The sequence below is a fragment of the Abramis brama genome (genome assembly GCF_963993115.1).
Source record: "Abramis brama genome assembly, chromosome: 25".
NCBI lineage: Eukaryota > Metazoa > Chordata > Actinopteri > Cypriniformes > Leuciscidae > Abramis > Abramis brama.
This window is the reverse complement of record NC_139987.1, coordinates 12,280,450-12,295,831: the sequence shown is the minus strand read 5'-3', so window position 1 is coordinate 12,295,831 and position 15,382 is coordinate 12,280,450. Positions and strand designations below refer to the sequence as shown.

The 15,382-nt window shown below is 40.9% G+C and overlaps 2 protein-coding genes across 8 annotated transcripts in view; one reads left to right on the top strand and one right to left on the bottom strand.

Annotated features, from left to right (window-relative positions):
- Positions 1 to 15,382, top strand: part of cadm2a (cell adhesion molecule 2a) — a 467,971-nt gene that overhangs the window by 273,200 nt on the left and 179,389 nt on the right. The window lies entirely within an intron of this gene.
- Positions 472 to 13,949, bottom strand: LOC311076640 (uncharacterized protein). Of its 2 annotated transcripts, XM_084104984.1 has the most exons (6): positions 13,729 to 13,945; positions 13,437 to 13,639; positions 3,669 to 3,944; positions 3,366 to 3,493; positions 3,153 to 3,259; positions 472 to 3,052 (listed from the first exon to the last, which is right to left on the bottom strand). In XM_084104984.1, the coding sequence occupies exons 2-6, from the start codon at positions 13,591 to 13,593 to the stop codon at positions 2,866 to 2,868; spliced, it is 855 nt and encodes a 284-aa protein (XP_083961110.1). In that variant the 5' UTR covers positions 13,594 to 13,639; positions 13,729 to 13,945; the 3' UTR covers positions 472 to 2,865. The 2 variants fall into 2 exon arrangements, with proteins under 2 accessions (XP_083961110.1, XP_083961111.1); XM_084104985.1 differs by having other exon boundaries at positions 13,437 to 13,949.

Genomic DNA, 15,382 nt, shown 5'->3' with positions numbered 1-15,382 from the left:
TATCTGTTATTGTTTGTATTTTGTCATTTTTGTTTTTAAAAATCTGACGGCATCCGACTTCCTCATGACTTTTATCATGAGTTTCTCTGCATGCTTTTGTCACGCTTCATGTTTCATTTACGTCAAGCTTGAAACTCAACCCTCACATTCAAGTGCAGGTGACAAACAATTATCGTTTCACTTCAGAAGACATTGATTCATTCATTGTAGAGCCCTGCTCGGGCCAAAAAAATCCAGCCCTAAGTCCTAACCCGACCCCAGCCCGACAACGTCTGCAATTTTTCAGCCCGAACCCGACCCGGCCGAGACCAACATCAATATCACTTTAAGCTCTCACTGATGCCTGCTGTCTCTGCTACACACACACACACACACACACACACACACACACACACACACACACACACACACACACACATGCTACTAAGAGGTAAACTTTTATTATAGGCCTCAAACATAACTACCAATAATGCCCACAAATATTAATACAGACTGTTCATTACAGAGAAGCATAAGCATGCAGTAGAGAATATTATATAGCCAAGCTATGTGATCCAGCAGCAATGTTAAGTTACTTTACTAAAGAACAATGTTTCAAAGAACTCTTGGACAACTGGCTAATGTTATAACACCAATAATAAAAAAATATTTAAAAACTCTGTTCACCTGAGTGATGTTATACATGTACATTGGTCATCATTCACTGTTTATTCACTGTTTATTCACGACTGTAGTGAAGAAAAAGAATAACATCCACTGTTGAAGAGTTCAGGCTCATTGTTTGTTGTGGTAATCAAATCAAAACTCATCCAAAATGCAGTTTTTCCCGAAGCATTTGGAGCTTTTAGTAACTCTCAGGTGCCTGTGCACTGTCAGAGTCTTCTGGGTTAAAATGGAATAACAGGTTGTTGTTGCACTGTCTCAGATTTTTTTCAAACCTTGTCTATATCAAGAATGTGTCCCAAAACCAAGGCCTGTAAAATATTTCTGTTCAAATCCTATGTCTTCATATTTTCAGCCCTTGAAATTACTTCAGTTTTACAGCCTGAAAATCACATTATCTGGGAAGCAATATTTGGACATTGATTTAATGAAAAGTATTATTCATAGGCATTATCTACTTAGGCCGTGTGTCCACCAAAGCGTTTTTTCACGCGGCTAGCGTATTTTTTTAATTGTTTTCAATAATTATCACATTTCCATTTGTGTGCTGTCATAGTCTTGATTTCTTATAAAATGTGGAGGGAAAAAAATGTTTTAGTAATAAACAATGAGTAGATATGTGTATTCAAATAAGATGTTTTATTTTAAATTTAGTTTATTGCAGAATAACAATAAAACAAAAAGCTGCCAAAACTTCAACAAGCAAATTTTCTCAACACAATACTTGAAGAGATAGTTCATTATTTATGATGATGCTTTTATAATAGGTTTGCATCTGAAAAAAAAAAAATTCAAATTTAATCTTTATTTTTAGATGAACTTTAATGTTTATCAGGTAAATGATGTGTTTGTAAAGCACTGTATTTACTTTAGATCAGGGGTGCCCAGTCCTGCTTCTAGAGGGTAGAGGGCTTTATTGAGACCCAACGCAAATCTCGCGAGAGCGGGTGGTTTTACCTTTGCTGCAGGTGGAAGTGGGTGATCAAATAATACAAAGCTGGTCCTGCGATTTGCCGCTTAACAAGAAAGGAGTCAACAAATAAAGTTCACCTCAGTCAATTAGTAACATTTTCTTCATTCATAGCAGGCTAGGCCAAGTGATTGTTTAGTATTATTTATTTCCTATTTATTTTATTTCTTATTTAGTTTGTTTTATATTTCATTTGTTTAATATTTATTTGTTTTATAAGTTATTCAATGAACTATTATGCCTTTTTAGGTTACCAGAGTTTAACTATTATGGTTGGTTGTGTGTGAGTTGTTACGCATATGTTTAAATTTGTTTTAACAGTTGCTACAGTTTTATAAGGCTAATAAAAAAGATGGCCGAATGCGTTTGTCATTTGTGGACTAGCATTACATCATCTTATGGTCAGTTTATTTAAACGTTTTTTTTTTATTTAAAAATTACTTGTGTCATTTTTTCACAATTTCTACAAGCTGTAACAGAATGTTTGCGGGTGCGAGCGCGAGTGGAGCTCATGTTGTGGGAGCGGCGGTAATGGTCAGACATTCAGTGGGAGTGGCCAGGGCTCTATTGGATGGTCACTATCCTGAAGACTTCAGCTCTATCTTATTTTTCATTGAACCCACATTTAAGTCGTTATCTTTACTGCTTCGAAATGCATGCTGTTAATGCAAACACTGTTGAATCATTTATAGTTATTGTATGAAAAAAACCTAGGCCTATATTATATCACACAACATAATTACATCTACATATAATTACAACCCTAGTGAATAACTGTACATGGCGAATTAAGTTGTATGCGTAAGCCCTACAAAACATAAATCTGTGATTTCTGAAGAATCATTTTGTTATTTGCAAAACAAATGTTGAGGAGTCTCGTCCATCAGCTGATCTGAAATGATCTACTGTAATGAAGATGAACGTAACTTTTAATAAACTTAAAAAAAAAAAACATTTAAATGTTTAGGATGTTTGCGTTGTAAGAAGGGATACTCGCTAGGTAATGTTTTCTCATTAAAATTCTATGATTTCATTTTAATTTAATAGAATGTGAATTAAAATACTAGGGAATACTAATACGGCTGGATGGTGGCTTCACTTTTTATGACATCAATCCAGTCATTTATATAAATCAGTGGGACGTCCTCCAGGAACAAGGTTGAGACACACTGCTTTAGATGATAATCAATTATTACAAAAGTTTTGTTCTGTTAAACAGGTGTGTGATGTTCCTATGGCAGTGTGAGTGGTGAAATACTCTTCTCACAGATCCATTGAAAAGGTGAATTACATGTAACATCAAGCCATCCGGATAAAGTTGGCCACCTTTGGTTACGATCCGCAGTCACAGCACAGTTCTCTGCTGTACCTCCATTAGGCTCTGTTGGATATCCAGCTGAAGTGCCCCAGAAGCTGAAACTACAGATCAGCATTAGATGTTCAGTGCTGCTGTCTGTGTGATATGATACTGACTGTGAAAATCATTTATTAGATATTAATCAGTTCAGTGTTTTCTCACCCAGAGGTCAGTGTGCTGTTATCAACCCATTTCCATGTGTTCTCCACATCACTGTCAGTCAGACCAATATAGACTGCAGCAGAACCAATCATGTTGTTAACAAAATCCTGAACAAATGAAACAGTTGCACATTTATATCATAAACAGACAAAAGATGCATTTCATCTGTCCATCTCTTATTTAGCTGTCACACACACACAATCTCTCACTCACTTGTTCTTCTCTGTTGTTTATGATGATCAGATCTGCTCCTCTCTCTGTACAGTCTCTTCTGCTCTCAGTCCAGTTCTTCTTCTCATTCGACATGAAGTAAAAAATGGATTTATAGTAAGTCCATCCACCTGTAAACAACCAGTTTAGCTGTTAGCTCTTCATTCCCATTACACTCACCTGTCAGTAACTTATAACAGATAGTAAACTCATAGATTATGAACCCTGAAAGTTACTGAGAGCACAACCCAACTCTATCATGCTTTAAAAAAGTATAGATGTATAGCAAATAACTAGAAACTTTACCATAACTCTGAAGATCATTTCTTAGCTGTTCTCTGTTCTTGAATATTAGCTGGTCTCTCTCTTCTGTGAGGTTGTTGATCTTGGTCAGTAGCTGATCTCTCTCTTCTATCAGGCTGGTATTGTTGGTCAGTAGCTGATCTCTCTCTTCTGTGTAGTTTGTGCTCTTTGTATAGATGTGAACACACAGCACTATGACTGCAGTCAGCAGAAGAACACACAGCAGCCCCAAACACACTGCAGCTGCTCTGGAGATTCTGTTCCTCACAGAATCACTTCCTGAAAATGGCAGACATGAAGATAAATATTTCTTAATTTCTACAAAACTTCAGAAACTGTGTTTGTATTTGTACCTGTGTGTTGAGGTGTTTGGTTTCTTTCTGTTTGTTTGTTTGTCTGTTCATACCCCATGATCCAGCAGTGTTTATATTGCCATAAACAGGCATTTGAGACATGTTTGCTTGCTTAGCCATGGATGTAAATGACGACAACTGTCTGTGTGCATTTGTACTCTGTAGTCCTCTGCTTTTGAGACTCTAATTTTAGTACACGAGGGCAATGTGTGGCAAAGTACTTCACAGTACAAGAGCATGTGACATCCTGTCTGTTAATATTAATTTTCATAACAACAAAAGGGCACTATATTGTGGTAGTGTGGTTTCAAATTAGCACAGGAAAATTATACATGATTGAAAAGTCTTAATTCAACTTAAATTGATCAGAAAATGTAACTGAATTATTGGTTGCGATGCTTCTTTTAAATGTCATTCACATGCCACTGAGAACAGAACTGATCTGAAAACTGTAAAGTCACGTGAAGTGCAATGATCTAGGAAGCTATAATGGTTTTGAACTTCATTAACAAAATGAAGCTGATACAGAATGACACTTTCAATGAGCATGTACAATCAGTAATACACCTCAAATTCGGTAGAAAAAGTGCCATTAAGGCAGTCGAAAAGTCTTTAGTCATATAGTTTTGTGTGAGGAACATGTATTTTCAGTGAATCAGTTGATTTAGGTCATGGAACTGATTTGAAAAATGTATAATTTTAAAAACCAGTTTCTTCAGTTTAACTCCCTGACTATGTTTTTATGTTCCCCAATAATGTTATTATTTCCAATAATAGGAACTTAATCGCAGTAAGATGTTTACATGACACGAGCAAACCTTTTCACTCATTTTCTGTCATTTTCATTATTCTGATTATTCTCTAAGAATTGTGGTTATTTTTAACACCATTATTTACGTATCCCAATGCACAGCACAAATGACAAACTCACAGTATGTGTGTGGCCAAACTCTTCCAGTGCACACAAATTCGTTAGAATTTTTTTCAATGAAGCAATTAGAGCTGCACAATTCTGGATAAATTGAGTATTAAGATTTTTGTGTGTGTGTGTATGTGTGTGTGTGTGTGTGTAAAATGGAGATTGCGATTCTCCCATGATTCTGAAAAAATAAATAAATAAATAAATAAACAAAGTAACATGCAAACTAGTGGTTCTGACAAAATGTTCATTGCTTTAGTCTATTTGAAAAATATATTAATGTGAATGAAATATTTAAAAATAATAATTTAAATGGAGTCAATGTCTCAGTCATAAAGGCCTATTGTTATTGGATTAATCAGCATCTGTGAATAAATCTTTTAAATGGATGATTTAATGACAAACACTCGTTGACACCTCCTGGTGTAACTATAAGTAATACATAGGCCTAACACGTGTCAAAATACTTTCAAAAGATGAATTTCTCTTATTTTGATCTCTACCGTAGACATTTAAATACCCAAACTTTTATCCCAGGCCACTTTTATCCCCTGTTATTTTGAATGTTTGTAATATAAATAACGACAATGTGTGGTTGAAATGAATGTCTGTGAAGCGCTGCTTCATACTGTACATTAACATGGCAGCTGCTCTCTCCGGATCAGCGTCAGCGCAAACACAGATTTGAATGTTGCAGTGTGATCATCGTACTCTCAAAGGTTAACCAAAGTCCCTAAAGTCTTTGATTTAAATGGTTTCACATCTCAAGCGTCAGCTGAGCGTGAGCAGCACGTGTTTTGTCGCTGCCCATATCAGTGACATCAAATCACAGCAACATTCAAATCTGTGTTTGCGCTGCCACTCATCCGGAGAGAGCAGCTGCCATGTAAATGTACAGTATGAAACAGCACTTCACAAACAGTCTTTTCAACCACACATTATCGTTAATGATAATTAATGATAATGATAATTGAACTCCGCTGATGCTTGCGATGTGAAACAGGCGTCACGTGTCCACTGACGCAATTCATTCCTATGGAAGTTGAGCTTCACGCTCGCTCCGCGCCAATGGACACACACCGTAATACACATAGCAGAATCGTTGTCATTTAGAAATGAAATCAAGTGGGTGTTTGAATCGAGATCACGATCTTTTAATGATTAATTTTGCAGCTCTACCTAAAATCTCTCAATTTCATTGTTTTTGACATCAATATATTCATGTCGTGCAACGTTGTCAACATGAACTCTTAAAGGGATACTTCACCGCTGGAAAGATGAATGTGTATTTAAATTGGGTCATTTATGTAGTAGAAATGTGAAATTATTTTTGAATTTGGAGCCTTCTAGACTGAGAAAAGCCAGAAAATGTATTTTTGGCTCATGTGGATGAAAGACAACAACTCCCAGAATGCACTTCCTTCGCTGCCCTAGGAGGCCACTCCCAAGCCACGCCTACCGGTTAGAGAGCAGTTAAACAACAAAGCTAAGCTACTAGTGAGTGACAAGTCTGCCCGGGTTTTTGAGATCGCACAAAATGTCCGGGATTCGGCTTTTGCGTTCTACAGTCGCCGTTCATTATGTTTACTGTGTCGAGCAGGACGAGGCTAGGGCCGCGGGAGAACGACGCAAGGCCGGTGGCGTGATTACTGATGAGCGGCACCTGTGAGACGCACCGGTCTCGCATCTCTCACGGAGGAGCGGGTATTTTCTTAGCAATGGTAAAACGCACATCAACCGATCACTTGTTTAGCGTTCATGTAAACACTACATTCAGTTTCACCAATCGGAATGAATTCAGTTAGATTGAAACAAAAGGTGTGCATGTAAACAATGAATGGCGACCGCAGAAAGCAAAAGCTGAGTCCCGGACAATTTGGACGATCTCGATGGCCGGACATGTACGGGAAAAAGAGGATGTATAACCCCTACTACTCAGCTTTCTCCACAGAATAAGAACCTGTTAGCTTAGCTTCCAAATAAATGATGGCTGACACTGTTTGTACATTCTGTGAGTGAGATCCCACCCTCTATGGGCGGGTTGAACACATGCGGAACTAGCTCCTACTACTGGCTGTAGTCTCTAGCCTCTGGCCAAAAAATCCTCCGATGACGCAAAATGACGATTTTTGCGTCATCGGAGGATTTTTTCCAGACAAAAAATACATAAATCTCTCGTCTCAGGGGGATATGAGGGAGGAAAGCATGGTAATTTGAAAATACTACAGGTTTTCTACTGATACAAAGCTTAATGCTAAATCCTCAAGTATCCCTTTAAGCTCCCCAAAAATGCACATGCGCACTTTGTCAGAGTGGAATAAATATATGATTGAAGTGTTTATATGCCTTTTTCGATCAAAGATGGCACAAGTGTGTTTGTTGCCATCGCTCCTGTCCTGTGCTATCTTTCCTGTATTGGTGTGTGTTATTCTTCTGTGTGTGTGTGTGTGTGTGTGTGTGTGGTGTGTGTGTGTGTGTGTGTGTGTGTGTGTGTGTGTGTGTGTGTGTGTGTGTGCGTGTGTGTGTGCGCGTGGGTGTGTACTTGTACAACTATCTTTGTGAGGACCAGTTTGAGTTTTAGACCATTGGAGTGAGGACAAAGAGAGTAAAGTGGGGACAGTTTGGCCGGTCCTCACTTTCTGAGACCCCTTTAAAGGCCTGTGTGAGGGTCAAGACTTGGTTTTAGGGATAAGGTTATAATTAGGTTAAGGGTAGGTTTAGGGTAAGGGTTTCGGGTTAGGCACTTAGTTGTGATGGGTAAGCGGCTAGAGATTGCATTGTGTCAATGAATGTCCTCATAAAGATAGATGTTCAAGAGTGTGTGTGTGTGTGTGTGTGTGTGTGTGTGTGTGTGTGTGTGTGTGTGTGTGTGTGTGTGTGTGTGTGTGTGTGTGTGTGTGTGTGTGTGTGTGTGTGTGTGCTTCAAGAATCAGTACCTTGATTTTTGACTGTATTACCGACAAATACCTTGGTAATAAATAGACTTAACTTACAGAAATTACAATGTGCAGTTCACAGGGCTCCATTCCAGACTTACATTTGAGGGCAGCAGTAGATATTCAACAAGTGAAAAAATAGATATTAGGGAGTGAAAATAGCTAATAAGTGCTCCTCCACAGTAGGGCTGTCAAAATGGCTGAAAAGCTAAATTCAAATTTCTTTCTTAGATATTAGCAAAATTGGAATTCTAAAGGCAATACTTATGTTACAGGAAAAAAGCACTGTATTGTCTCATATGCCCACAAGAGGGCGCAAGCGAGAACAATAAGCAAATATAAACCAAATCAAGCATTGCATATTTTATTGAAATGAAATGACATTCACTTTTTAAAGTGCATTAATTTTTGAAAAAGTTGTTCTGAAATAAAATATAATTTCCTTAATGTGCATGCTAGGAAAATTAGGTTACAATAGTGCATAAACCGGTGTAAGTACATCAGTAACCTGAGAAATGGTAAATGGTAAATGGACTGCATTTATATAGCGCTTTCACAGACCCAATGGCCACCAGAGCGCTTTACAATATTGCCTCACATTCACCCATTCACTCACTCATTCATACACCGACGGCGGTGTCAGCCATGCAAGGCGATCCAGCTCGTCGGGAGCAGCTGGGGTTAAGTGTCTTGCTCAAGGACACCTCGACACTTGGTCAGGTGGAACCGGGGATTGAACCACCAACCTTCCGGTTTGTAGACAATCTACATGAACCACTGAGCCACTGCCGCCCCGAAGACACTAGGGATGTGACGAGACACTTATCTCACAAGACGAGACGAGACACGACATTGGGTTCACGAGAACTATTTTATAGAAATCCTCAATGACAAATTTCATGACTGTAAAAATAGTCTGAATGTGCATTTTGAAATGTTTTAACTAATAATCTTGTAATGAATGTTATTTCAGCTCTACTTTATGAGTATGAATTATCAAATGCTTTGAAAGACAACAATGGTATTGCCGCAAACTTCTAATTGAAGACCTAATTGAATTTTCCACAAATTAAACAGAAATAAAAACAGTATAAATAAGAAAAATAAACAGTTTTTTCTTAGTATTATTAAGTGCAAACAATAAGTGCTAGTGCAACCATAATCAAAGTACTCTCTCAATATTCAAAGTGCAAACAGAGACCAAAACAGAGACCAGAGCCACAACCACACAGTCCAGAGATAGGTTTGTATTGGGAGACAGGCTGTTGTATGTAGCCTAATTTGCGCGCATCAGGGAGCTCGTGTTTTACTTTCACTTTTAAATTCGTGATCACACGTACTCCATGGAGCGGCAGTGCTGAGCGCATTCTACAAGATAAGACATTTATCAGACGCTTAGGCTCTGTTGCGCAACGAATCCTCTGCCATCATCACGCAATCAGTGAATTGTGCAACTCGTGCTGTATGAGCAGATCAGTCATTTACAATAGTTTACAATTACAATGGTTTTTATTTTTATAAAAACAGCAAAACGACAGTGGTGAATGTAGCAGTGGCGATATCGCGAGACAGCTTTTCACTCGACGAGAAATCTTGTGACATTTTAGTCTCGCGAGATCTCGTCACATCCCTAGAAAACACGCTTCAACAAAATGAAAACAGTATAATGGATCCATGCACTAGCTTTTAAAGTGACACTAGCTCTTAAAGTGACAGCAGCCTAATATATGTCTGTCATTTATGTTGATAAAACAACAAAAGATAGCGATAAAGATGTAAGGAATCACGATTAATCGCCTATGTATGTAATTTATCTATTTCTATTTTTATTCTATTTTGGCTCCTGCGATGGGTAGGGGGGGCGTCCCATCCCTGTGCATTGAGCCGACCAGATGAACCAGTTGTTTCCAGTGCTGACGGTCTTGTGCCAGCTGCTCTGCATCCTCCACAGCAACTCCATGTTGTTGGAGGTCGCCCGCAAGGACGTCAAGCCATCGGGTGCGGGGTTTACCTCGTGGTCGTCTCCAGCCTGCAGCCCTCGGATCAAACTGGAGAATGGCTCTCGTCGGATGGTCAGGAGGGAGGCGGAGGACATGGCCGAACCAGCGGGTGCGACGTTGCGCAGCCAGGCAGGATGCTCTGGGCTGGCACGTGCAGGCTCTAAGCACTCGATTGGAGACCCGCTGGGGCCACCTGATGTTCTCGATGGTTCTGAGAGCCCTGCTATCAAAGCCATCTAATCTTGCTGCCAGTGTCTTATTTAAGGGCTAAGTCTCCGAGCCATAAAGCAGGATGGAGAGTACTGCTGAGTTGTAAATCCGGAGCTTCGTCTTGCGTGAGATGGTCTGGTGCTGCCAGAGTGGTTTCCAGAGAGACTGCAGGGCTGACGCAGCCAGGGCTCTTCTGACAGACCAGAAGAGCCCTGAATCTCTGGTTTTAGGTCCCGATTGTCTGTCACTATGGATCCCAGATACACAAAGTTCTTGACAGGCTCTACAATGTCATTGCTGAGCCGCAGGGAAGGTGGATGTGGTCTGTCACCGACATACATGAACTTGGTTTTCGTCCAGCTCACCTGGAGGCCAAGCTTCTCAGCCTCTTCACTGTATATGCCCAGAGCGTCTCTCAGCTGGCTGTAGGATGTGCTGAGCAGGATGGTGTCGTCAGCGTACTCCAGGTCAGTCAGGTGGTAACTGCCAAAGGACACTCCGGGGACCCGCTCACAAACCCTGGACATCAGATGGTCAATGATGCAGTTGAAGAGGTCAGGAGCAGCCACGCAGCCCTGGCGAACGCCACTGGAGATGGGAAACCAGTCTGAGTCTCTGCCGTTGATGCGGACACAGCTCTGAGCGTTGCTATAAAGCACCTTGAACAGGGCAACGATCTTGGGTGGTGATCCAAGGGCATGTAGGATACTCCACAGTGAAGTGTGGCAGACGGTGTCAAAGGCAGCCTTCAGATCTATGAACCCGATGTAAAGATGGCGATCTTTACGGAATTCATAGGTCTTCTCTATCAGCAAGCGAACGGCGGAGATCTGGTCTGTTGTGGAGCGGTTAGGCATGAAGCCAGCCTGCTGGGGACGGCGGCTGCTTCTGATGGCTGGGAGAGCACGAGTGAGCAAGATCCTGGTAAAGAGCTTGTCGGGGATGGAGAGAAGGGTAATGCTTCTGTGGTTGCCGCAGACTAGCCTGTCACCCTTACGTTTCCAGAAGGGCAAGATGACTCCTCTGGTCCAGTCGCTGGGAAGCCTCTCTGTCTCCCACACCTCATTGAATATGTGGGTAAGCCACACGATGATGCTTTCACCGCCTGATTTTAGCATCTCAGTGGTTATTGCACAGTGGTTATCTGTACTGCAGACAGCACTAGGGGCTGCAGCGTTAGCGGCCGATGAGATGGCGGGATCTGCCGGGGAGGTACCGTGCTGCAGAAGGAGGCTGAAGTACTCTTTCCAGCGTTCGAGGCAGTTTGCTTCAGTTGCTATAAGGTTGCCATCAGAATCTTTCACCAGGGCGGTCTTGATGCGTGGGCCATTACGGGCTTGGCGCAGCAGACTAAAGACACAGCTCATATTGTTGTTATTGGCCGCGGACTCTAGGTGTATAGCTTCTGCTTGCCAGAACTTCTCCCTATCCTCAGCTATAGCCACATTGCGCTGGCGGTTCAGTCGCCGATACTCCGCCAGGTCACCTTGGAGCCGGGCCTCACGCCGCCGGTCGATGATGTTGAGTGTCCTCTCCGATATCCAAGGCTTTTTCGGGGAAGGTCGAAAGCATCCGAAGACATTGTGAGCTGGCTGGATGACACTTTCCTTGAAGGTCTGCCAGTCGTTCACCTTGTCGGTAGCCAGGTTATCAAAGGTGCGGCGGATGGCGCAAGTGAAGTCTGTGGCGATGTTTGGATCACTGAGTAGGGAGGAGTCCAGGCGAGGCTGAGTCTTGGTGTGCTGGTTGGCTCGCAGCTTTAACTTGAGCTGGGCCACCAGCAGGCGATGGTCTGTGTTGCCAAGCTCTGCTCCTCGGTACACACGGCGGATGGTGACAAACGGCTTCCAGCGTCGAGAGATGAGGATATGGTCCAGCGCTTTCCTGGTTCTGCCATCTGGGCTGTACCATGTCCAGTGATGGATAAGCTTCTGGGGAAACCAGGTATCAGCAACGCAGAGGTTGTTGTGGTGGCAGAGAAGGAGTAGGCGGTTACCGTTGTCGTTTGTGGACCTGTCAGCAAAGCTTGTGCCGACAGGTGAGCCTGTGGACCGATCACTGCTAGATAGAGTGGCGTTGGCATCGGTGAGGATGATGGGGATGTCGTGTGGTGAGGCTTGGCCAACAGCCTGATGGAGTTGGTCAAAGAAGGCATCCTTCGCATCCTCATCAGCGACATCAGTGGGGGCATAAGCAACGATTACTGTCATCTTGCCATGTTGGTTGCGAAAGCGGGCCGACAGTAATCTGTCGCTCAGGGGTGTCCAGCTGATGAGGGACTTGCAGAGGGCCTTTGGGATGGCAAGTGCCACACCATAAAGGCCTGTCCGTCTCTGGCCACTCCAGAGGTAGCAATGGTCGCCTGCTGTTGTTTCACCATTGCCGTGCCATCAAACTTCACAGAGCCCTGCCAAGGAGATGTTATAGCGGCAGGGCTCTTGGGACAGCAGGGTGGCAGCTCCGGGGCGAAGGAGTGTCTGGACATTCCATGTGGCGACTCGAGTCCTGCGACGAAGGTTGATCCGTACTCGTTGGTCGGGGGCAGCCTGGGGTCTGTTACCGTGTTGGGCAGTCCGGCTACTTTCTCTGATCGGTTTCGTAACAAAAGGGTTTCTCCTGGGTGGGTTGTTAGCCCTCCGCAGGATAGTCGGTTGGTGGGGCTGCCACCTCACAGTAATTTATACAGGACTAAAAGACTATCCAGTTTTATTTTACATTTGATTTCTTTATTCAGTTTCTGTAGTATTTCTGAATACTAGTGTTAGACCTAAAAAAAACTTTTCTCTTTATTTCTCTTTATTTGTATCTTTATTCTATTGTATTTAGAAAAACTGTTTGTGGTTTTACTGTTTCTCCACCAACACAAAGATACAGCAGCATTCTCATGAACATTTCTTTGAAGGCCTCAGGTCCTCCATGAAACAGTTATGATAACACCACACTAATGCTGGATGTTTCTCTGTAGTTCTTTTTCTGATTTGAGCAGACACTCTAATACACCTGACCTCATCTGAGGTTTGCTACATTGATAAAGGGCAAGCAATGGACTGACGCTGTGCTTCAGTGTTTAAGGTTGTCAGTGTACAGGTCAGATAATAAAATCATTTCAGATATCAGATTATGGAGTAAACATATTTGCTCCTTTATGAGAAGGTTTAGTGATTATCCAAAAAACATTGACTAATGGTTATAGTTATTGTCTAATTTTAACTTAAAATCCTATCATAGCATCAGAAGAACATGGCAACTTCACACAATCTCTTCCTGAGCACCAGAGATATAATTTTAAATGGCTGAACGTGCAAACTCTGTTTTTATAAAAAAATAAAAACAAAAAAAATGAATGTACTCACCTGTCTGCTGAAGCGGTTGGTGTGTGTTTGTCTCTGTCCTGAAGTCATGATGTCTCACACAATCTGCACTCTCATAGATTACTGCCGTCATCTCCTCTCTATCTGTCTTCATTCCCTCAGACTCACTGATCACATCATCATAAATAGTATCAAACATTTCTTCTCTTTAACCGTCAAACTTTAAACAATTTTTTCCCTTGTTCCTGTGTAGATGAGTTTAACAAGTCAGACAAAAAAATATAGTGGTCAACGTGTGAAAACAAAATGTGTGACATTAGATCAGTTGCCATACAGTAGTTGCAATAGTCTTTTCTTCTTTTTTTGTGATGTATATCCAAGTGAAACGGCTTCTCAAGCTAGAAAAAATGTAGACTTGATGATTTGTCCATCTGGAATTGATTGGATGGTTGTGGTTTGCTATTGCTGTGATTGTTGTCCCACCCTTGCGCCAGTTAACACATCATCAGAGAAAAAAAAGAGATGTCACTGCAAGAGGGAGGGGAAGTTATTTTGATTAAAGATTATGAGAACATATGCATTAAAAAAAGATGTGTGTGAATAAATAATTTAGAATAAATAAAAAATGTCAATTTTGATTTCATGATGACTTTAAGTTTAGAACCATCTGTAAAGAACATCTATGCACGTTATAAAAAAATGACTATGACTATTTTGCAATACAGACATTTTAAACTGTATTATTATAAGGAAAGCCACCTCACTTTTACACTATGTTGTGTGCGTGGGTGGGTGTGCTTGTGGGTGTACATTTAATATGTCTTATATATCATTTTGTAAACCTTATAATATAAAAAATTGTGTGTAGAATTGATAGAAACGCTGCAGAATTTGAAGGATGTTAATAAACATTCCTCTGTCATCACCATCTTGACTGACCAGCAACAACAACACTGCAGCTGCTCTGCGACTTCCTGAAGTCACTTCCTGAACACATCAATGATGTTCAGTATGTCTCTTGCCATTATTACTGTTCACACAGCACTAGACAGATACAGAAGTGCCAGACATATGATAATTGCATCAGCACTTCTCAAGAAATAAATGACAGCCTTTAAACTGTGATAAAAAGATCATACTCACGCATTATAGCTAATGTTCAAGATTAACATCAGATACAGGCATTCAAACATGTTTAAACAACAGTTGAATGACCTATAAGTTAATAATGTGGAACTTACATTTTGGACAGTGTTACTTTGTTTATTTTTTCTCCGCCAACAAAAGTAGGTCCAAATAAAGCCAAAACAGAATAAACCGTTCCGCTTCTCAGAGAAACACACATTAGTGGTGTTTCGTTCCTGAATGAATCCTTTATTTTGAGCAAATAGATGGATTAAGATTTCACTTACTGTGTCGCCCCTTATAGTGCACTATTTGAGGGGAGAGGCATTTGTAGTGGTGTCCAAAACCATAGTGGACATTATCAAGTGCACTCATTTAATTCCATTATGCTCCACAATAGTAACCGATGTAAATGTAAATATCATATACACCTAGGATGGCTTTAGGGTGAGTAAATCATGGGGTAATTTGAATTTTTGGGTGAACAATCCCTTTAACAATCCTTAACTTAATGACAAACCTTAAAATGACCATCCTAACTTGAGTAAACATATTTTTTATGTTTTTTCATTCATGAAGAGGACGACTCAGGGTAATGATTATTCAAAAACATACACACATGGTCAGTTAATGTCTGTAACTTTAACTTAAAATTATATAATGGTATCAGAAGAACACAAATGGTATCAGAATAACACAAAGAAGCTCTAAACACGCTGGAGCTGCTCTTGAGTTTCTGATCTTCCCAGAAACACCATAGAAAAAATGGTTGAATGTGCAAACTGTGATGTTTTTTGTCTTGTTTTTTTATCAAAGAAATGAATATAATTACCTGTACACTAAAGTGGTTGGTGTGTGTTCGT

Bases quoted from the DNA above. Each gene is read 5' to 3' on its own strand.
- LOC311076640 (XM_084104985.1), bottom strand. From the start codon at position 13,593: ATGTTTGATACTATTTATGATGATGTGATCAGTGAGTCTGAGGGAATG. The intron at 3,494-3,668 runs GTAAAGTTTCTA...GGTTGTTTACAG, and splicing joins AAATGATCTTCAGAGTTATG to GTGGATGGACTTACTATAAA. The intron at 3,260-3,365 runs GTGAGTGAGAGA...TCATTTGTTCAG, and splicing joins TAAACAACAGAGAAGAACAA to GATTTTGTTAACAACATGAT.